General features: G+C 44.0%; 1 protein-coding gene across 3 annotated transcripts; it reads left to right on the top strand.

The window, feature by feature from the left end:
* The first annotated feature begins 291 nt into the window (after positions 1-291).
* On the top strand, positions 292-21194 carry cplane2 (ciliogenesis and planar polarity effector 2). 3 transcript variants are annotated; one of them, XM_069918869.1, is made up of 6 exons: positions 292-391; positions 11535-11694; positions 12684-12836; positions 14898-15022; positions 17967-18103; positions 20766-21194. In XM_069918869.1, the coding sequence occupies exons 2-6, from the start codon at positions 11583-11585 to the stop codon at positions 20872-20874; spliced, it is 636 nt and encodes a 211-aa protein (XP_069774970.1). In that variant the 5' UTR covers positions 292-391; positions 11535-11582; the 3' UTR covers positions 20875-21194. The 3 variants fall into 3 exon arrangements, with proteins under 3 accessions (XP_069774970.1, XP_069774969.1, XP_069774971.1); XM_069918868.1 differs by lacking the exon at positions 20766-21194 and adding an exon at positions 19970-20310; XM_069918870.1 differs by lacking the exons at positions 12684-12836; positions 20766-21194 and adding an exon at positions 19970-20310 and having other exon boundaries at positions 293-391.
* Positions 21195-22024: the final 830 nt, after the last annotated feature.

Raw genomic sequence — 22024 nt, forward strand, 5'->3', positions numbered from 1 at the left:
CCTCCCACTTGACCGGCTGAGTTCCCGCAGCAGGTCACCTCGTCGCAGGCCATCAACAAGCTGCAGGGCCGCTGCAGGGATGGGCCGCCCTCCGCCGGAGCAGCGTCAGTCCCGCCACGTTCATCAGCTGCTGCTCGGCTCAAGGTCACCACTCACCGACTCCCAAATACCGCAATCCCGTGGGTCTGAAGAGCTCTTTGGGGGGGGGGTTAAAAGCTCTGGCTGAAGACCGATCCACAGGTCGAGCCGCCATGATGATGGCGGGTTGCCATGGCGACACCCCCATCGCGATGACGTCACGAAGGCTGCCCGGGGAGCTGACGTCAGGACGACACGGCAGCCTTGGCGATTCAGTGAGGAGATGCTGGAGGAACAGCAGCGTCCATAGGAGGTAAAGCTATATATAACCGGGCCTGAGCCCTTCCTCAAGGTATAAGCAAAAAGCAGGCAGGCACCTTAAAGACTAGATTCTGAGAGGCCATAGATAGGGAGGACAGCCAGCACCTTTTTCCCCAGAGCGGGAATAGCAAACATCAGAGGACTTCTGAACAAAGTGAAGGGAGGAAAGTTTAGGGGAGACATCAGGTTGTGGGTGCCTGGAATGCATTGACAGGGGTGATGATGGAGGCTGGAACGTTCAGGGCATTTAAGAGACTCTATAGTGCATGAATGAAAAGAATACAGGTTGAAGAGGTAGGAATATAGAGGTCGGCAAGACATCGAGGGCTGAAGGGCCTGTTCTGTCTGTTAAGGAGAAGAATAGTGGGGGGGGGGGGGGTTCCATCCTAACATCCAAAAGGTGGATATGATAAAAAGAAAGATGAGAATTTCTTGTGTCTCTGTGAAGGACGGAGGGAAAAGGGGAGAGAGAACTGGAGGAAAGGTGATACGGGGACGAAGATGGGCGGTAGTTGGTTTTAATGGAAACCGGAAAAGTCAATGTTAATACCATCTGGTTGGAGGGTGCCCAGATGGAAGATGAGCTGTTCTTCCAGTTTGCAGGTGGTATCACTCTGAGACCACGGACATGACAGCAAGGGAACGACATGGGGAATTGAAATGAACTGCCACTGGGAGATCCAAACTATTGTGGTGGACAGAGCCAAAGTGCTCAGTGAACCAATATCCCAGTCTGCACCCAGTCTCTGATGTAGAGGATTCCACAGCAGGACAGTGAATGCAGTAAATGACCCCTACAGATTCAAAAGTGAAATGTTGCTTCAATTGGAAGGACTGTTTGGGGACCCAAATGGTAGTGAGGGAGGAGGTGTGGGTGCAAGTGAAGCATCTCCTGTGTCACGGGTAGGTGTCAAGGGGATGATTGGTGGGGAGGAAGGAGTGGACGAGGGAGCGGTCCCTGCATAAGGCAGAGAAGGGAATATGTGACTGCTGGTAGTTGGCAGAAATAGTGGAGGAGGATGTTTTGGACACTAAGGATGGCAGGGTGGTAGGTGAGAGCAAGGGGAATTCTCACGTTGTGGTTTTAGTTAACGTTACTATTGGTGTAAGGAGTGTTGCCTAGATGCCAAGCAGCCTCCAAGCCAACTGGCCCAGAACATGGAGGTCCCACTTAAATTGGCCCCAGAGTTATTACTGGACTGAAGATAGGTGGTACACTGGTCAGCATTGGGGTAACTGGGCTGTGGGACAGATGGTAACCAGGCTGTGGGGGTGGGAGTAGAGGATAATGGTCCTGAGGTGATGGGACAGGGGAAGGAGTAACTGGACTGGGGAGGTGGGTGTTGGGTAACGAGACTGGGGTGGGGTGGGGGTGAGGGGACCAGTAGATAGGGGTGGGGATAACCAGACCTTTAGGGGTGGAGTTAACAGGATCATGGGGGTGGGGTGATGACCTGGGAGGTGGGGTGATGGGACTGTAGAAGTGGGTATGGGACAGGGATTAACCAGGCTGCTGGTGCAATGGGGCAAAGGATAACTAGGCTAGTGTGGTAGAAGGTAAAGAAAACTAGTTGCTGTGAGCAATGGGTAATGTTGAAATTGGCAGTGGTGAAGGGCCAGATGTAAAGTGATCAGTAAATCGTACTGACAATAAGGTGGGATGACCCTTCTGTACTTATTTACAATGAAACACTTTGGTGTTATTTTCTGCATTTACCCTATAGTTCTAATTTTCTTGACTGCCTTGACTCATTTTGCATTAATGTCCTGTCACAAATTTTCACACCATATCTTCCTTGGATTAGGCCTCTCAGCTTTGTTGTAGTCATCTTTAGTGCAAGTTGGCACAAAGGATTGCAGGTGCTGGTAAATCCAAATCAATGTGAGAAGAGCTTGTCTCCTCAGTCTTAAATTTTTTTAGACATACACCTTGGTAACAGCCCCTTTCGAACCATGAGTGTGTGCCACTTAATAAACCTACAACCCCGGTATGTTTTGCGGGGGGTTGGAGCAAACCCACATGGCATGAACATTGACTTCACTGCTTTCATGTGCATGGGGAGACTGTACTAACTCACAGTGTGGGACTCAAACCCAGTTCTGATCGCGGGTGCTGTACTACTATGCTAATTTCCTATTGTGATAAAGGATTCTGGACAAAAGCATCACTTTGTTCCTTTTCCCACCAATGCCGGCTCATCTGCCGAACACTCCATGCATCGTTGGTTTTTGTATTGCATTCGTTCAGCATTGTTCACCTTCAGCTGCCATACACTCTTATAAACAAGCTTAATCAGAAGTCGGGTCTCTTATTTCTAACTTACCTGTTTCTATGCACGCTGACCTTCATGAGCTCCTGAAAAATAAATGTTAATTGTTTGAATAAACAGTAACAGGAGTAAATAGGCTGCTTGGCCTTCCAAAGCTGCTCTGACATTCATAATTTGTGATCTTGCACCCCATTCCCTTTTTCTTGCACTATCCCAGTGTCCTTGAATCTTTCATATCCAGAAATCTGTTGGTCATTGTTTTGCATTAATTCAGCATCAAGGCTTCCCTTTATATGAAGAAATCTTTTCTCATTTTCAACGGCAAAATTGGCGTAGTGATTAGCGCAATGCCTTTTCAGCGCCAGCGATTGGGACCATGGTTTCGAATCCCATGCTGTCTGTAAGGAATTTGAATGTTCTCCCTGTGTCTGCGTGGGTTTTCCTGGGGGGGGGGGGCTCCGGTTTCCTTCCTCCGGGAGTGAAGGTTAATTGGATGTAAATTGAGCGGCATGGACTCATGGGCCAAAATGTCCTGCCTCCGTGCAGTATATCTAAATTTAATTTAATTTTCATTCTAAACAGCCTACCCGTTATTTCTGAGACTTTAATCCCTGGCTAAAGACTTCATCTAGGGGAAATACCGTCCTTGCATCTGTCTTGGGTAAACTTATACCTCTCATTTTGTTCATTTTTGATTGGTCACAGTGTTTGAGCTACCGAAAGAAAATAGACACACACACCGAGAGCAGTTCAGTTTATACAAATGTTTATTACTAATTCAAAAGCTGATTTCACACTACAATATGCAAGCCCTTCCCAACTATACTTATCAACGCTTGGACTGGTCCCAACTGCCGAAGCGAGGCAACGACTGCACACTTGTAGTAGGTTGTCAGGGCGCTGGTAGCAGCTTCTCCACCTCCCCCGACCGGGACGTTGCTTGGACTCTGGCTGTTCTTCCTTCTTGACAAGGGGTGTTCCCACCCCTCGGAGAATCTAAACTTCAGCAGCAGGACCACAGGCTTATATACCCCAAAAACAATTAATCATGCGCCTACTCCTTCTAATATTTGTCAGTCAAAATCAAAACTGAACATTACATTCTACAATTTAGAAGATTAATTATTATGGAACCAGGATGTTATAATTTCCTGGTTTATCTCATAGATACAAAGACTTATTAAAACTTCTCGAGCAAGACAGGTTGTGACCAATTCGTCAATTTCAGAGTGTTGCATTTGACAACTGCTTTCCCTGGGCCTCACAGTGGAATTCCATTTCAAAGTGTATCTTCAGATAAGTCCCCATGGCTGAGTTTAATTACATCTGCTAGTTCTGAAAGTAAGGTGACCTGCGTGTGGACCCAGTGTCGTCAGTTCCACATAAGCAAAAAGCATCTGGGTACATGGTTTTAATCCTCCATTACATCCCACCCCTTGGTCACAATCTGTCATTTGCGAGGCCTAACCAGTATTTGAGTACAGAGGGAGCGAAAAAAGAGAAATCAAAACAACAATTACAAAGATAAGCAATGACGCGAGCCACCAACGGAGGATAGTGTGGCCCACCCCCCCAAATGTAGCAGTTAGCCATGAGAAAGGATTCCAACCAAGGCTCAAATTATCCTTGTTGGCCACAATACCCAGGTACTGGAGCTCACGAACAGATTTTGAAACATGCTGAACAATAACATATTTATATAAGCTGCACTTGAGGCTGGTGACCGAGGACTTCCTTGGTGTAATGCATCGGACCGTGTTTCCCACGGGTAACTCCCTTGGAACGTCCTCGACATTACAAATCCAATTGCTGGCATCAAAGCAGCTGTTAAGCCAGATCACCAGGAGTGTAAAATGGAGAACCTGGAACAAAGAAGCCTGACACATGTCACTCACGATACCATAAGCGTTCAGTGTTTAAACAGACTAAATCATCCTGTCCCTCAATAGCTACCCACTGAGTGTTACCCTGGGCAGGTGTCACTATTTCCCCTTTTACAGGAGGGCCACTACCTGGTGGTGCCACCCATACCTTTTGTCCAACATTCTCTAGTTCGGGGATGGGGGGCAATGACTGTTATTCCTCTGGAATAGGCTGTAATTCAGGAGTGTGAAGAAGTCGGTGGAAAGGTGTACCTCCTTTTAAAGGGCGATGATTCAAATTGTCGACTGCCTGCTGCAGCACATGGCACCATCCCTTCTGGGTCCCCAGTGATGTTTCCAAACGAATTTGTTCCTTCAGTAAGCCGTTCATTTGTTCAACTAACCCGGCAGCCTGCGGGTAATAAGGAATATGGTGGACCCATAAAATACCGTTGTCATTTGCCCAATCACAGATTGCTTTCCTGGAGAAGTGCGAGCCATTATCAGAGTGAATCTCCTCTGGAACATCATAACGATAAATCAAATGGTTTAGTCCTTGGATAGTGCTAGCTTGGTCAGCCGTCTTGGTGGGAAAAGTAAAAACCAGGCCCGAAAAGGTGTCAACCATTACTAGGATGTAATATTTACCCATACAGTCTAGCATGGGGCCTATGTAATCAATTTGCCAGACCGCAGCTGAGTGAGCACCCCGTTTTATTCGGCCATGTGGACCAGGTGGAATGGTATGGAACTTCACAAGCTGACATTCTGGGCATGTACGTACGACCATGCGGACATCATCCTGATGGACGGATAAAGCATGTGTACGGGACCACATAGCTGATCCCTTCTCCCCCAAATGACCACTCTGTTCATGTGCCCATCGAGCCAGGGGGACGGTATCAGCACAGCTGATAGTGGCAAGCTGATCTGCTACTGCATTATGTTGAGCCATGTTAGTCGCCATATTGGTATGGGCATCAACGTGATAAACGGTTATCTCACGATGGTGGGAAGCATCCCACAACAGCTGCCACAACTCTTTGCCCCATACTGGGCGGTCATGTATCATCCAGTTGTTCTTTTGCAAATCAGGCATCCATACCACAAGTCCATTAGCCAAAGCCCAGGAATCAGTAAACAGGCGAAGAGGGTGATCATGGGGATCTAGTGGTAAAGTGACTGCCTTCAACTCAGCATACTGACTGGAGCTACCATCCCCCTCCTCCGATAAGTGAGTTCCTGACCTGGGATGGTAAGCCACCTGTTCGTGTACGCGGCCCACCCCTTCAGGCCCTCTGGTCGCACGACTCTGAATATACCACTTCCATTTAACAATAGAAGACTGCTGAGCCCGCCTGATCTTTAGATTAGCGTCATTAGCCAGGACCCAGTTCATTATTGGAAGTGTAGGTCTCAATTGAACATCTGCATCGCCTGTCATTCTTTCAGTCTCTAGCAGGGCCCAGTAACAGGCTAGTAACTGTTGTTCAAAAACAGAATAACGAGTGGCAGCCTCGGGCATGGTACGTGACCAGAATCCCAGTGGGACTCGGCGACCCTCTTGTTTCTGCCAGAGGCTCCAGGAGGCCACATCATCAATATAATGGTGAATTGAGAGGGAAGGCGATACTGGAAGGTGGGTGAAGGTATACTGGCGCCCCTTCCAGGTAAAGGCGAACTGATCCTGTGAATCCTCAGCTATAAGAATACTGAAGAAGGCGTTAGCGAGATCAATGACAGCATACCATGTTCCTGAGTTCCCAGTAGCAATGTTTTCAATAAGGGTGACAATGTCCGGAACTGCTGAAGCAAGTGGTGGGGCATGTTTGTTCAAAAAACGATAATCAACTGTCATTCTCCAGGAGCCATCTGGCTTCTGGACCGGCCAAACAGGGCTATTAAAGGGCGACATTGCGGGCCTCACTACCCCTTCTTCTTGCAGAGCATCGATGGTGGCAGTAATCTCTTCCTGCCCCCCAGGGAGACGATATTGTGGAATGCACACTGGTTTCATGGGGGCTGGCACCATCACAGGATCCCACTTAACCTGACCCACTACTAGTTTTTTTGTAATAGTTCGAATTCCAAATTCAAATCCCCCTTGGCTAGTATTAAGGGCCATACCGGCCAACATATTAATACCCAGGATACACTCGTCAGTAGCAGCCACCAGGGCATGTAACCAGACAGGGGAAGGGCTATCACCCACCATGGCACAGACTTATATTTCCTTTGCCAGGGTGACAGCTCCTCCCAACCCCTCTATTTGAAAGGCCGGTCCAGTCCAGAGGTCGGGATTACCAGGAATCACCGAGTGCTCTGCACCGGTGTCGACCAAAGCCAAGTATTGGCGATCATTACCCCCACCCCAGTGGATTGTTAACGGTATGTAGGGCCGCGGATCCCCGTGTGTGCGCCGTGTCTCGATGGAGTAGACACGGGAATCCTGCCCACACCTTGAGGCTTCAGAAGGGTTCGGGGGCTTCCAGGACCACATGCTATTGTTATCTTTAAGAGCCTGTTTAACCCATTGTTTTACCTCATCATGAGTAACTGGAGCAGGAGAAGCCAGCTCGATAGAAGCAGCAGTGGGAGCAGAAAGCACAGCTGGGCCAGGAGGACTCAGCAGCTGGGGATGATGTTCCCCTGCTTTTTGCCTAAATCGATCTCCAATGGCAGCCAGCTCTTTTACAGAGAAATCACGGATCATTGACTCCTTCCGACCCCTGTTCCCACTTTGACTCACAGGGTCCTCCACCCAGTCTAGGGGAGGAGGTGGAGGCCATCCAACAGAGGGAGTAGGCCATAGAGCATAAGCAGGGGTTTGGGTATTTTCCCCTGGGTCCACATGGGAAACCGGGGTATCTATCCCTTCCATCTCTACCCTTACATCATCCCCCCTTGTGTCTGTTTGGGAAATCTGCTGCCTTATAGGGCGGGCGTGAACAGCAGATGGAGAGGGTAGTATGTTAGACACATGCTGAGGAGTATCTGCATTATTACCATTGTCATTCCAAATATTCCCATCCCAATCCTCAATTACATCAGGATCGTTACCATTCCTTATCATGGCATGAATACGATATGGATCGGGTTCTACTCCATGCCTTTCCTTATCTGCACAGAGCTGCTGCCGGAGTTTAATATTACGGCAAATCATTTGGACATGCTTATCTTCCCATTCTTTGGCTCTGTCCTGACTGGTGCGAACAATCTCGCTCATCATGGAACAGCATTGTCGCAGGACTTCTAGCTCCTCCTCTAATTGCTTTCTTTTGCACTGAGATTCTACTTCTCTTTGAATTAATTCTGCTTCACGCTGAACGGAGTGGCGTAATGCTGTGGCCAGCAACCAAAAACCATTCGTCAGCATTCCTTTTTTATCAGGAAATTTACTTTCTCGAAGGAGAGTGGCAACCCGCTCTCCCAGAGGTGCACTTGATGAGTCTAACTTCTCATCCCAACTAATGGGTGGTCCCAACAAAGACAGGGTATTGGCCAACATGCCAAACCCATCGTCTTTGGAAGTCCATCCAGGAATCAAGAACTGCTCAGGGCTCACCTCTTTCTTTCGGCGAAACATCTTGAGACCAACCCTGCTCGCAGCGCCAATTGTCTTGGGTAAACTTATACCTCTCATTTTGTTCATTTTTGATTGGTCACAGTGTTTGAGCTACCGAAAGAAAATAGACACACACACCGAGAGCAGTTCAGTTTATACAAATGTTTATTACTAATTCAAAAGCTGATTTCACACTACAATATGCAAGCCCTTCCCAACTATACTTATCAACGCTTGGACTGGTCCCAACTGCCGAAGCGAGGCAACGACTGCACACTTGTAGTAGGTTGTCAGGGCGCTGGTAGCAGCTTCTCCACCTCCCCCGACCGGGACGTTGCTTGGACTCTGGCTGTTCTTCCTTCTTGACAAGGGGTGTTCCCACCCCTCGGAGAATCTAAACTTCAGCAGCAGGACCACAGGCTTATATACCCCAAAAACAATTAATCATGCGCCTACTCCTTCTAATATTTGTCAGTCAAAATCAAAACTGAACATTACATTCTACAATTTAGAAGATTAATTATTATGGAACCAGGATGTTATAATTTCCTGGTTTATCTCATAGATACAAAGACTTATTAAAACTTCTCGAGCAAGACAGGTTGTGACCAATTCGTCAATTTCAGAGTGTTGCATTTGACAACTGCTTTCCCTGGGCCTCACAGTGGAATTCCATTTCAAAGTGTATCTTCAGATAAGTCCCCATGGCTGAGTTTAATTACATCTGCTAGTTCTGAAAGTAAGGTGACCTGCGTGTGGACCCAGTGTCGTCAGTTCCACATAAGCAAAAAGCATCTGGGTACATGGTTTTAATCCTCCATTACAGCATCCAGTCTATTGAGCCTTATGAAAATATTCTAAGTTTCCTTGAGATCTCCTCTCATTCTTTTAAAATACAAGATGATTTTTCTCAATCTCATCTTGTAGGTGTAATGCACGTCAAAAGAACCAAAGATGTTGATCCAAACCAAGACTTTTATTAACTAAAAGACTGGAGGATATCAGAAGTAGGTCCACCAGTCCAGAATGACCTGGTCTGGCTAGGAGCAATCCTTTAAGACCTGCCAGTAGGTGTGGCTCCACTCTCAGCCAATCACAGTCATCCTACACTACCTTCTGTACATATGTACATATACATATTGGTGATAGAATCTGTGCTATCACAGTATGACAAAGCTGCTTTCCTTGAAATTACTCCTCTATGGCAAGCTCATCCTTATTTTAGGTGAGGAGACCAAATCTGTACACAATACTCCAGATGCAGTCTCATCAAGATACTGCACAATTGCAGTAAGACATCTTTACTGCATTACTCATACCATTTGCCATCCTAATTCCATGCTTCACCTCTACCCTCTTTTGAGCATCTCACCATTTAAACAAAAGTTTTGCTTTTCTTTTAGCATTATATTCCCATTCTGCATGGTGGCCAATAACCAACTCTCAATCAGTATTAAATTTTAATTTTTTTTGGGAGCCCATGCCTCCAAGTATCCCAATTAACCTACAACTCCCATATGTTTTAAAAGGTGGGATGAAACTCTTACAAAAACGGGGAGAATGTAGAAACTCCTTACAGACAGTGCCAGATTCGATCTTGGATCTCTGGCCCTCTAATAGTGTTGCGCTCTCCGCACCACCCTCTAAAGTTCTAACCTTGTTGACTAACCTGTATACCTGATCCCAAACATTCTGTGAATCCAAATATTGTATACCACATCCTCTTAACTATTTTACACAAAACGGTGGGGAAGCTCAGCAGGTCAAACAATGTCCTTTATGTAGCAAAGGCAAAGATACAGAACTGATGTTTCAGGCTTGAGCCCTTCATCAAAGTATGAGAAAATGCTGGCAAGCATCCAAACAAAAGAGTAGGAGGGGGATGGGAGTTGGCAAGGCAGGGGATGATAGGTGGATAAAGGAGGGAGGGGACAGCAGCAATGAGGGGGAGGGGTGACTGTGTGGGTGAAAGAACTAGGACAGGAAAAGAGGGGGAGGGGAAAGGAAAGGCATAGCTTTAATAGAAAGCAGTGAAGTCAATGTTCATGCCATGTGGCTGGAGGGTGCGCAGTTGGAAAATAAGTTGTTCCTCTAATCTGCGGTGGCCAGGGTGGGACAGACGTGAGTGTGGGAGTGTGACCTGGAATTGAAATGGTTGGCCACTAGGAAGTCACTGCGGTTGAGAATGGAGCAGAGGTACAGAGTGAAGCGATCTCCCAGTCTGTGACTGGTTTTTCCGATGTAGAGAAGGCCACAAAGGGTGCACCAGATGCAGTAGATAAGTAGATAAGTCCTCTGGATGTACAGGTGAATGTTGCCTCACGTGAAAGCTGTTTGGTGCCCTGGACCGTGGTGAGGGGAGAGGTGTTGGCGCAACTGTTGTTCCTCCTGCGGGCACAGGGGAAGGGGCTGGGGGTGTGATGGGTGGGGTGGGATGAGTGCACGAGGGAATTGGAGCGAAGCAGTCTCCCAGTCTGCAACCGGTCTCTCTGATGTGGAGAATGCCACAAAGGGTGCACCAGGGCAAAATGATCTCCCAGTTTATGACCGGTCTACCTGTCTGACCATGGCCTTGTGTACTGACCCAATTTTTACACCATCTGGTACTTGTAACTGCCAAGCCTTATAGCAAAAACAAAGCAATAATTAAACGTTTAGGAACTTAAATGTAGCAGATGTTGCATGGAAATCTTGATATATCCTGTAATTTTTTTTAGACATATAGTAGGGTTACAGGCCCTTCCAGCCCACGTGCCCGTCCCGCCCAAATACCCCAATTAACCTATCACCCAGTACATTTGAAAGATGGGAGGAAACCGGAGCACCTGTAGGAAACCCATGCAGACACAGGGAGATGTACAAAATCCCTACAGACAGCGGTGGATTAGAATCTGGGCCATTGGCATTGTAATAATTTTGCGCTAACTGGTATGTTAACCCCCCCATTTGATGTCAAAGGCTACATTTTTGGGTTAAAAAGAGTGCAACTTGCAGATCGGATAATAAATTATTGCATTTTGAGCATATGTAAAGGTTAATAGTCCTAAAAGCCAGAAGTGGCCTGAGCAGTTGACAATGGAACCTCTGTTGTCTGCTGTTTGCACACATCTGACTAAATGCTTCAGAAAAGATTAAAATTCGGCAATATGAAAACAGCTGATAACCAGATTTACCACAATCCCAGACTCTCTATGGGTTTGATAGTTGTTGCCGAGCAGTGGAAGCCTTGTGCTTTGAGATATTGACCATGAGGAACTCTAAAAATTCATCTTTTACAGGATCCTAACAGCCAGTACATAGAATTGATTGTCATCATGTTTTCAGCAAGATGTAAAGTCAACATCATTCAGCCAACTACACTGCATGTGAGATCTATGTTTTTGAGTTGCAGTCATCCAGAAATATAATTTTTAAAAATGCTTGTTCAATTTTACACAGCTTGGTATCAAATGGCAATCTGGAGATCTTGAACTTCATGATCAAGGAATGTCAGTTATTGTAAAATCAGGATCTCTTGTAACAGCCAATTGGCTTAGCTCTGTGGAAGCCCGGGAATATCTGGCAAGCATCTTACGCAAAAACAAGAGGAAAATGTTTGGTGAGTAAGGATTTATTAATGGTCACAAAGCATAGGGGTGTTTTTAACAACTATTTCTCTTCATATGAAGGCAGTAAAAGACTAGCTGGTCCTTTATAACTTTCTGCTCAGGAATTTGATTTGTTTAATTAATTTCCACAGTTTCTTTTATCCAGGAAGCATACCTTTTACTACCTAACATATTTTCAAAGTCCCCCTCCTAAATATAACCACTATGTAGAACACAGAGAGCTAATTTAATCCATATCCTCCCAGATTGGCCTTGTTGCTTATTTGGAAGTTGATGTGGTCTTCATAATTTTTTAGATGTATCCATGCTGTTTATATTAATTGAACACATGTATCTCTCCTTAGGAGCTAGAATCTTTATGATATTTCAGGTTTAGGAATACATTAGCTGAATTGATTTCAGATTTTATTGTCAGAGTACATACATGACATCACAGATTCTTTTTCCTGTGGGCGAAGATGAATTCCACTTATTGGTAGTGCAAAAAAAAAGCTGTATACAACGTACACATTTATACAAATAAAGAAATGTAAACAAACTTTAGGGAGCAAGAAAAAAAATGCAAAATAAGAATCCTCTTGATTGAGTTTGTTGTTGAGAAGTTTGATGGTGGAGGGGTAGCAGCTGTTCCTGAACCTGGTGGTGCGAGTCTTGTGGCATCTATACGTCTTCCCTGATGGCAGCAGTGAGAACAGAGCGTGTGGAGTCTTGATGATTACTGCTGCTCTCTGATGGCAGCGTTCCCTGCAGCTATTCTCGATGGTGGGAAGGGTTTTGCCTGTGATGTCCTGGGCTGCGTCCACTACCTTTTGCAGGGCTTTCTGTTCAGGGGTATAGGTGTCCCCAAACCAGACTGTGTCATTGGAATTTTAATTTTGAAATTTAGCTTTGCAGATTTGCTCAGGTTGAGGTATGGAATTAGTTCAGTTGATGTCAGGAGCAAATATGCTAATGTTGATATGAATGCGTTGGTCTCTAGGATTACTTGAGCGACCAGTGCTCTCCCCGCAGTCTGCTTCTGATATTGCCAGTTACAAGATCTTTCTGTCTGGGAAGAGCGGTGTGGGAAAAACAGCAGCAATTGCTAAGTTTACTGGTATGGAAATCCCCAGCCTTCATCATGAGACTACAGGTGAAGTCTTAGCTGATACCAGCTACATCTATAATGATAATGAGTATATTGCCATATTCATTGCATTGAATGTCTTGCCAAAGCTGAACAGGTACTTTATAAAGAAAAAAAATGCGTGCTTTTTTGCGGTGTCAGCATTCCATGATCCTGATAGCCATTGGAAAGAAACTGTTCTTCAGGCTGAAGTTAGAGGTAAGAAGAGGTTGTGACTAGGATGATGGGGGTTCTTTAAGATGTTGACTACCTTCTTGAAGCAGTGCCTCATACAGATGCCTTCAGATAAAAGGTCAGAGTCCCTGAAGGACCTGAAAATGTTTGCTACTTTCTGCCACCTTCTGTGTTCCTGACCTAGTTAGAATTATCAAACTAGGTAATGGTGCAATCAGTCAACATGCTTTCCACAGTGCGCCTGAAGAAATTTGATTGAGATTTGAACAACATATCGAATTACCTCAGACTTCTTATTGAAACATATGCCTGCTGGACATGTATGCAGTCCTGTGTTTGCAGTAGGTGTAAGAATAGACACATGTTTGATTGCAGCTATTGACTCCAAGACAAGCAATTAGCAAAACGTAAAGATGTGTTGTCAGTGAATGAAATATCATTATATGCTTGCCATTACTGTGCCAGAATATATGTGAATAATTAGAACAGAGAATTTTGAAAATCCATTTGAAAGGTATCTGTAACTTTGTTTCTCTGAAATTTTGCATATTGTGAGCTTATGAAATTTTAGCTCTTCAAGAGGCCATGGATTATGATTTTTGTTAGTTTTCTCTCCAAATGTGCATTATCCTGAATTTTTTAAGATTAATTCATGAGATAATCACTTGATCACACTTGGAATATTGGGTTCAGTTCTGGTTGCCTCATTACAGAAAGGATGTGGAAGCTATGGAAAGGGTGCAGAAGAGATTTACCAGCGTGTTGCCTGGGTCGAAGAACATGTCTCATGAGGCAAGGTTAACCGAGGGCTTTTCTCTTTGGAGCAAAGGAGGACGAAAGATGACTTTATAGAGGTTGACAAGATTATGAGAGGCACACAGATAGGATGGACAGTCAGGGGGGTTAAGTAGCAAACAGAGGACATTTGTACAAAGTGAGGGGAGGAAAATTTAGGGAAGACAACAGAGGTAATTTTTTTTTACAGAGAGTCGTGGGTGCCTGGAATGCATTGCCATGGGTGGTGGTGGAGGTTGGTACAATAGGGGGACTTAAAAGACTCTTAGACAAATGGATGCAAGCAAAATAGGTGTGAGGTAGGGAAGATTTTGTTTTTTGAGCTGACTAATATACAACATCATGGGCCGAAGGGCCTGTACTCTGCTGTTATGTTCTATGTACATAGAACATCTAGAGCACAGGAACAGGCCCTTTGGCCCATGGGTCTGCATTGAACATAATGCCTAATTTTTGCTAAAGCCTTGCTGCCTGCACATATCCCTCTTTTCACCACATATTCATGTGTCTACCTAGAAGCCTATTAAACAGTGCTCTTGTATCTGCTTCCACCACTGTTCATGACAGCCCGTTCCAGGCACCTACCACTCTCTGTGTGCATATACTTCCCCTATTCTCTCCCACACCTTAAACGCATGTCCTTATATGACATTTTTACCCTAGGCAAAGGTTTCTGACTCTTTACCCTGCCTGCCTGTCTTTCATAACTTTATGCACCTCTATCAGTCACCCCTTAGCCTTTAGCACTCTAGAAAGGAACAAAACAAGTTTGTCCATACTCACCTTACACCTCATACTTTGTAATCGAGGCAATATTCAGGTAAATATGTACCCTTTCCAAAGCTTCTGTATGCTTTCTGTAATGGTGAGGCCAGAATTGCACATAATATTCTAAGTGTGGCCTAATCAACGTTTTCTATAGCTTCAATGTGAATAGAGGACTGTACTATACTGGCTGCATTGAAATCCCAACATGGAGCAGGGCACTAATTATTGTTAAGGAGATGTCTTTTAAATCGGTAAGAGCATATTTCTTGGCATTCTGGTGAAAGATCTTGTTTCTTAAGAAGATAAAGTCTAATGTTTGTTTCAACTTAGGAATTGAGACGAGGACGGTTTACTGGCCAGGGAAGTTGGTGGAGACTGGGCGAGTGATCATGTTTCGTTTTCAATTCTGGGACTGCGGTGAAGCCTCCCTGAAGAAGTTTGACCACATTCTCACTGTAAGAAAGCATCATGAAATGTACAAAGAAATGTAACTTCAAGTACAGTCCTCATTTTAGCCACAACATGGAAAATAATAGCCAAACTTAAAAGAACTAATTTGGTAACTTGAAATGCTCTCAGACCTACCCTTCTTCCTCATGAAATGAAATAGTTTGCCCCACTCAACTTATCTTGTTAGACCTGGACTCTTCCTAGTCCTCCCTGTTTAGTCTCTTCCCATCTACATCAGGGACACCATGTCTGCTGTCCACCATTTCAACAACTTTCTCTTCCCAGGCACCCATCCCTTCATCTTCACCCAGTCTTTATACACCTCCATCCTTGGTTAGGAAGATCACAGGGCCCTTTCCTCCTCATGGAACAAAGATTCAACTAGCTCCCCGCCACTAACACTCTCATTCCCCTAACATAACTTATTATTACCCCGAATAACTTCTCATTTGATTCCTCTCACTTTCAACAAATCAAAGGTGTGGCCATAGGCATTCGCATGGCTACACGGAGCAACTCTGCTCTGGCACCAGCTCCCAACTCTTTCTTTGTGACATGAATGACTGGTGAGGTGCTTCGCTTTGCTGCCCTCAAATTCGCTTTGACCTTTTCCAACACCCTCTTTCTGAGTTTCTCTGAATATCATTCCCCTTTTGTTTATTTTGTCAATTGTTCTTAAATCTGCATTTGCATGGTTACCAATTCTCCTCCCAATGGAGCCAGTTTCTCCCTCTTTCTTTCAAAATAGTTTGAGTACTGTTTATCATCATCTGATTGTGCATATAAACAATGTCTCCAGACCGTGGTGTACGCACAAAAACCCATAATATACAGGACATAATGATCATAGAAATTATCAAATAAATGTACATCACTATTTGGAATAATTTACACGGTTACAGATTACTGTTCCTCAATCTCACAGTCTGCAGGAAGAAGTTAGTCCCCAGCCTGGTGACCCAATTTTGATGCTTCTGTACCACCTTCATGATGGTGGGCTTGATGAAGGGCCCGAAACATTGGTGATGTATCTTTGCCTTTGCTACATAAACCTTCTAGGTTTCTCCAGCATTTGTGTGTTTTTTCTCCTTCATGATGGTAGTGAGTTAAAGATGCTGGATGGAAAGGGTCTTCTATAATTTCTTGAGTCTTATTTAGACAACACTCCTCATAAATGTCATCACTAGAGGAAAGGAAGACTCCAGTGATTATCTTGGCTGTTCCAATGATCCTCTCTTGACTTCTGGTCTGAAGCGTTGCAGCTACTAAACCACACAATGATGCAGCCAAACAGGACACTCTCAATTCTGCTCTTGTAAAAGTTTGTCAAGATGGGGGTGGGTAGCTTCTTGTCCACTTTGAGACTCAGGTTGTTGTTCTCTCACCACTTTACGAGCCTTTCAACCTCCTCTCTGTAATGTGAATTATCATTGTTGCTGATAAGGCCAACCAGTGTTGTATCTTTTTCAAATTTGATTATTCTATTTGGAACGGAATCTGGTAGTGCAGTGTATTATGGGTTTTTGTGCGTACACCACGGTCTGGAGACATTGTTTAGATGCACAATCAGCTGCATGAACAGGAGCAGGACAAGCAAGTGCACCAGTGCTCAGCATGTTGGGGATTGAGGTTTTGCTGCCAACCTGGACAGACTGTCGTCTTTCAGTCAAGAAGTCCAGAATCTAATTGCAGAGAGTGGAGTTGGGTCCCAGTAAGGACAGTTTATCTACCAGCCTATGAGGTATGGTCATGTTGAACGCAAAGCTAAAGTCAATGAACAACAGCCTGGTATGAGGCATTGTTGTCTAGGAGGGTCAGGATGGAGTGGAGGATCAAGGCTATTGCATCATCTGTGGACTGGTTTGGATAGTAGGCAAACTGGAACAGGTCCAATGTCACTGAAGGTACACTCTGATGAGTTCCATCACCAGCTGCTCAAAGCACTTCATGATCACAGACATCAGTGCTACTGGGCGGTTGTCATTTAGTCCATATACCATCGCTTTCTTGAGCACCGGGATGATGATGGCTGCCTTGAATCCTGCGTGGACAGTGGACTGTTGCAATAAGATGTATTTGTTTCGACCTCCATCAACTGGGCCAAACAGACCTTCAGCACTTGTCAAGATGTTTTCGGGACCTTCTGCTCTGTGTGGATTCACCCTGGATAGGATTGTCCTCACCTCAGCCGTGACTATGCAAGATGCCTGTTCTTCAGAGGGAGATGAGGCTTTCTTTGATATCATCTTGTTTTTCTCATCGAACTGCACATAGAGGGCATTCAACCTGTCAGGAAGAGAGACATCATTGTTGCTGTTGAAGCTCTTTTTAAGCTTCTCCATTTAAGGCAAATAATCTTCACTTTTAAAACCTCTCTCTGTCACTAAAGTCACTCAACTTTGGTATCACTCTGGTAAATCTGCACCATGCATTGTTATCCAACCAATATTGTAGTCTCCACAATTGGACACAATCTTATTAAACTGAGGTTTAATGTCAACAAACTACAGTTGGATGGATAAATGAGCAAACTTGTACATTTTAATTTGGAGAAATATAATTTGATGAATTATTGAAGTTTAAAGGCCCTATATATGGAATTTTAAGAAAGATTTTTCTGAGTGAAATATTTAGATAGAGCAGCTGATATTTGGAGCTGTTCTTTAGTCTTGGAGTTAATAAATTCTTCAAAGATCTAAGACTTAACTCCTGCATTTACAAAGAGATCTCAACCAAACCACATCAATTCTGTATCAGGACTTGTTAATTTTTTTTGTCAACTAAAATACAATTCCTATGGACTCGAATGGAACAGTAAACATAACTGTTTCGTTATGGAGTCTTTATCTCCTAGCCTATAACTACAGGAAATCAAGGCATTGTCTTGAGATTGAATAAGCCTTTTTGTACAGTTTATAATGAGCAATTCAACTCTTCCATTTTTCTCAGGCCTGTAAGGACAAGGCTGATGCAGTCTTATTCCTGTTTTCTTTCACTGATCGATCATCATTTGACGATTTGCCAAGCCAAATGTCACGCATTCTTCATGATTCTGAGAAGATTGTTAAAATTATTATTGGCACAAAGTATCCTTTAATTATAAAATAATTTCAAATTTTAACTGCCCCAAAAGACTGCTATTCTGTAAACTTTCTTAGATTATGCTGTAAGTTGCTGTTGTTTACAAAGTAATGGTGTTTATTCATTGAAAACATGTATTTTCAAATTAAATGAAGTTATTTTACAGTTAAACAGGAATGTCTGCAGACACTGTGATTGAGTGCTATAGAACCTCAGAAGGCCATGCAGCATCTTTAGGAAGCAAAAGGATATAATCAATATTTCAGACCTAAGCCTGAAGGTATGAGTAGAAAGTAGGCAGGTGCTTGAATAAAAAGGTAGGGGGAAGGGGCAGGGAGAGGAGCACAGGCCTACAGGGCAAGATAAGGAGGATAAGGCTGGGAGGGTAGAAGAAAAATTAGAAGTGAGGGGGTAGCTCTCTGAATAGAGAGGGTAGGGGGCGGGGAGCTGGAGGAAGGAGAGACGGGGAGGGGCCTAAAGGAAAACGAGGAAGTCAATTTTAATGCCAGCTGGTTGGAGAGTGCCCAGACGGAACATTAGGTGTTGTTCCTCCACTTGGTTCGTTGTCTCGGTTTGGCAGTGCATGAGACCATGGAGAGACGTATCAGTGGGGAAACGAGGTGTGGAATTGAAATGGTTGGCCACTGGGAGGATTCTGTTATTGCAGCAGACAGAGTGAAGATGCTCAATGAAATGATCTCCTAGTCAGTGTCCATTTTCTGAGGTAGAGAAGGCCACAATGGGAGCACCGGATGCAGTAGATGACCCCTGCAGATTCACAATAGAAGTGTTGCTTCACTTGGAATGTCGGTTGGGGTCCCAAGGGAGGAGGTATGGGGGCAGATGTACGATTTCGTGCAGATACAGAGGTAGGTGCTGAGGGGAGCGATTAGTGGAAAGGTATGAGTGAACGAGGGATTCACGGAGGGAGATGTCCCGGTGAGGAGATGTATTTTGTTTGTGCAAAATGAGGCTAATATGTTGGATGCCGAGGCTGGTGGGGGTGGTAGGTGAGGACAAAGAGATTATCTATGGATGGAGGGGGCCAGGGCAGGTGTGTGAGAAATAGGGGAGATGTGGGTAAGTGGAAGCCACTTTTGTTTTGAAAAAGGAGAACATCTTGAATTTTCTGGAATGGAGGTCTTCATCCTCATAAAGCTGTTTACACTTTTAATTAAAAAAATTTTCTTTTAAATTTAGACATACGGCATGGTAGCAGGCCACTACGGCCCACAAGGCCATGCTGCCCTATTACACCCAATTGACCTCCAACCTTTGGTATATTTTGAACGGTGAGAGGAACCAGAGTACCCAGAGGAAACCCACACAGACACAGGGAGAATGTACAAATCCTTACAGAAAGTGTGGTCCCAATCACTGGTGCTGTTACTGTGTTGTGCTAACTGTTTTTCCCCAATTTTATTTTAAATCTATATTTAACAGCACAGTTGCAGGTTTATCTTCAAGAATTTTTGCTATCCCCAACTTAAAAAGAAACACCAGCTACTACTGGGAACCAGCATTCATCGTCACCTCAGGAGAAGTTTTGCACAAATAAGTAAGTTTGTGGAAGCATCTCCACATGGTGATTCATTGCTTGGATCCTTGTTGCAAAATGTATGGAAAATGATTTAAACTTCTAACCTTTGCCCTGAATGTGCAAGTATCACATCTTACCAGTATTGATATAAGATTTCAAAACCCTGTTCTGCTTTTTTTAAAATTGTCTAGCTAGAACACTGTTTTAAAATAGCTTTGACAACCTTCTGACCTGTCACAACACACAAAACTTTGTTTCTGTTGATCAATTTAGGAATATTATCGGTACTTACTGGTATATCTACTCATTTTCTTTAACTGAATGTGACAAGATTTGACCAATACATGCACGCAGATGTCACAGAGAGGGAAGTTTGTGCTTTCCAACAGACATGGCACCTTCCTGCCTTCAAAATTAAGAGCGTCAATGGTCCACGGTTATCAGATGGAAAGACTCTTGATGGCAAAGCAGGGCTTCTGGAGGTAGAGCACATACTGAATGGAATGGCTGAACATCTCTGGTACCAAGATCAAGTGACAGCAGGGCTTGTCCCTGCTCCACACCACTGCTGAGAATCAGCCCTTTTAGAATTAATTTCAGCCCCTTTGCTGATGACACTCTTCTTAACCTTTGTCCACTTGTATTCATTGAACTAAATATGTTTGGTTGGTACCTTGGCCTTTTCCAGTTGCTTTAGTCAATACTCAAAATTATGTGATAATTTCCTCCATTCTGTTATCTATTAACATTTAAGAAGTTGTCAGGGAAAGGAAACCAATTTCACCTCAAGGCAACAACGTGACAAAATTAGTTAATCATGGAGGAATGTTGGATTATCTGAAGAGTCTTTGTCAACAGCAATCTGTAAAACCAGTTTCAAACTGCAAAATGAACTGATAGGACAAGAAGAGGCATGTTCTCCATCTCTGTTCCATTTCCCACCATCTACATTGCTTAATAGAAGCCACATTTGCAAGTTGAACATGTGAAGTCAAGTTTTAAGAAATAGCTTTAACAACTTTCTGACCTGTCACAACACACAAAACCTTGTTTCTGTTGATCAATTTAGGAATATTATCGATACTTACTGGTATATCTACTCATTTTCTTTAACTGAATATGACAAGATTTGACCAATACATGTACGTGGATGTCACAGAGAGGGAAGTTCGTGCTTTCCAACAGACATGGCACCTTCCTGCCTTCAAAATTAAGAAATTTGACACATTTCTCTAGGATTAAAATTGGCAATCTGGACGATCTAGCGCATGTCACATAATGTCATCAGGAGTGTAACATTTTTATAACTAGTGAGATGAGCATGTATTCCAAATGAATTATTCTCCAGACTTGATCCATGATTTGCATATCAATGATTTGTTTAGCTCTGAGCACAGCAATTATTAGAGATCATGGTTTGGTGATGAGCACTGAATTATTAGTGTAATTACTCCCGAGAGGCATTGCCCCTAGGTGGTGAATGGTGCCTCAAACAGCTCGGCCAGACATTCCTTATTTTCTGTGGACTTCTAATGTCTATGTGTTGTTGGGGGTGGGGGGGGGGGGGGTTCAGTTGTGAATGACATCACAGTCAAACCTGTCATCTCAAATAGAGAGAAAGATGGCAACCTGGCTCAGCCTGGTGACACGAGTCAATTAGGTTCAGTCTCAAGTCACCCAACTCTGCAAGGACTTGGATTGAACTTTGATGCTCCTGTTCTGTCTTGGTAGCATCAATATTTCACTTAGCCATTAGGGAAAAAAGGGCAGCTCTTATCTTGCTGATTTTAACTGAAAAATGACAGGCTATTCCATTGACAATAATGTTGAATGATGGAAAATCATTCCATCTGTGTTTCCTTTGTGAAGACGCAACTGAGAGCTAAAGACTACAGTCTGTGGAAATGGAGCTGAGTAATTGGAAGTATGTGATGCTAGCAGTACATTTGGCTTGATACCTGAGCCAATGGAATCGGCAAGAACACCTTAATAAAGAATTTCAACCCCTGCAGCATGGCTCTCTTTGTATAATTTTCAATCCAATATTAATAAGCAAAGCTGCTTCGTAATGTCATATCCAAACTAAATGTCCAGATTGCATAACACATGAGAAAGCTTGAAATGAAGACTGTATTTGTACCATAGTGTTTACTCTATCATTATCCTATTTATCTGAGGCTTTATGATTCAATTCAATTTGCAAGTTGTGCAGAGGAGACTGTTTAATGCTGTGGAGATGTAATGACTGTTCTTAATCAGGGATCAAATGACAATTTCAGATTTATTGTCAGTGCATACATGATGTCACATACAATCTTGAGATTCCTTTCTCCTGTGAGCGTGGCAGGATTACCACTAATTGGTAGTGCAAAAAATAAACGACACA

The sequence above is a fragment of the Narcine bancroftii genome, chromosome 2 (assembly GCF_036971445.1).
Source record: "Narcine bancroftii isolate sNarBan1 chromosome 2, sNarBan1.hap1, whole genome shotgun sequence".
NCBI lineage: Eukaryota > Metazoa > Chordata > Chondrichthyes > Torpediniformes > Narcinidae > Narcine > Narcine bancroftii.

What these genes read in the sequence shown, in the direction of transcription:
- cplane2 (XM_069918868.1), top strand. Translation starts at nt 11,583, where the DNA reads ATGTCAGTTATTGTAAAATCAGGATCTCTTGTAACAGCCAATTGGCTT. An exon ending in CCTTCATCATGAGACTACAG is followed by an intron (nt 12,837 to 14,897) that starts GTGAAGTCTTAG and finishes GTTTCAACTTAG; the next exon opens with GAATTGAGACGAGGACGGTT. An exon ending in AGTTTGACCACATTCTCACT is followed by an intron (nt 15,023 to 17,966) that starts GTAAGAAAGCAT and finishes CATTTTTCTCAG; the next exon opens with GCCTGTAAGGACAAGGCTGA.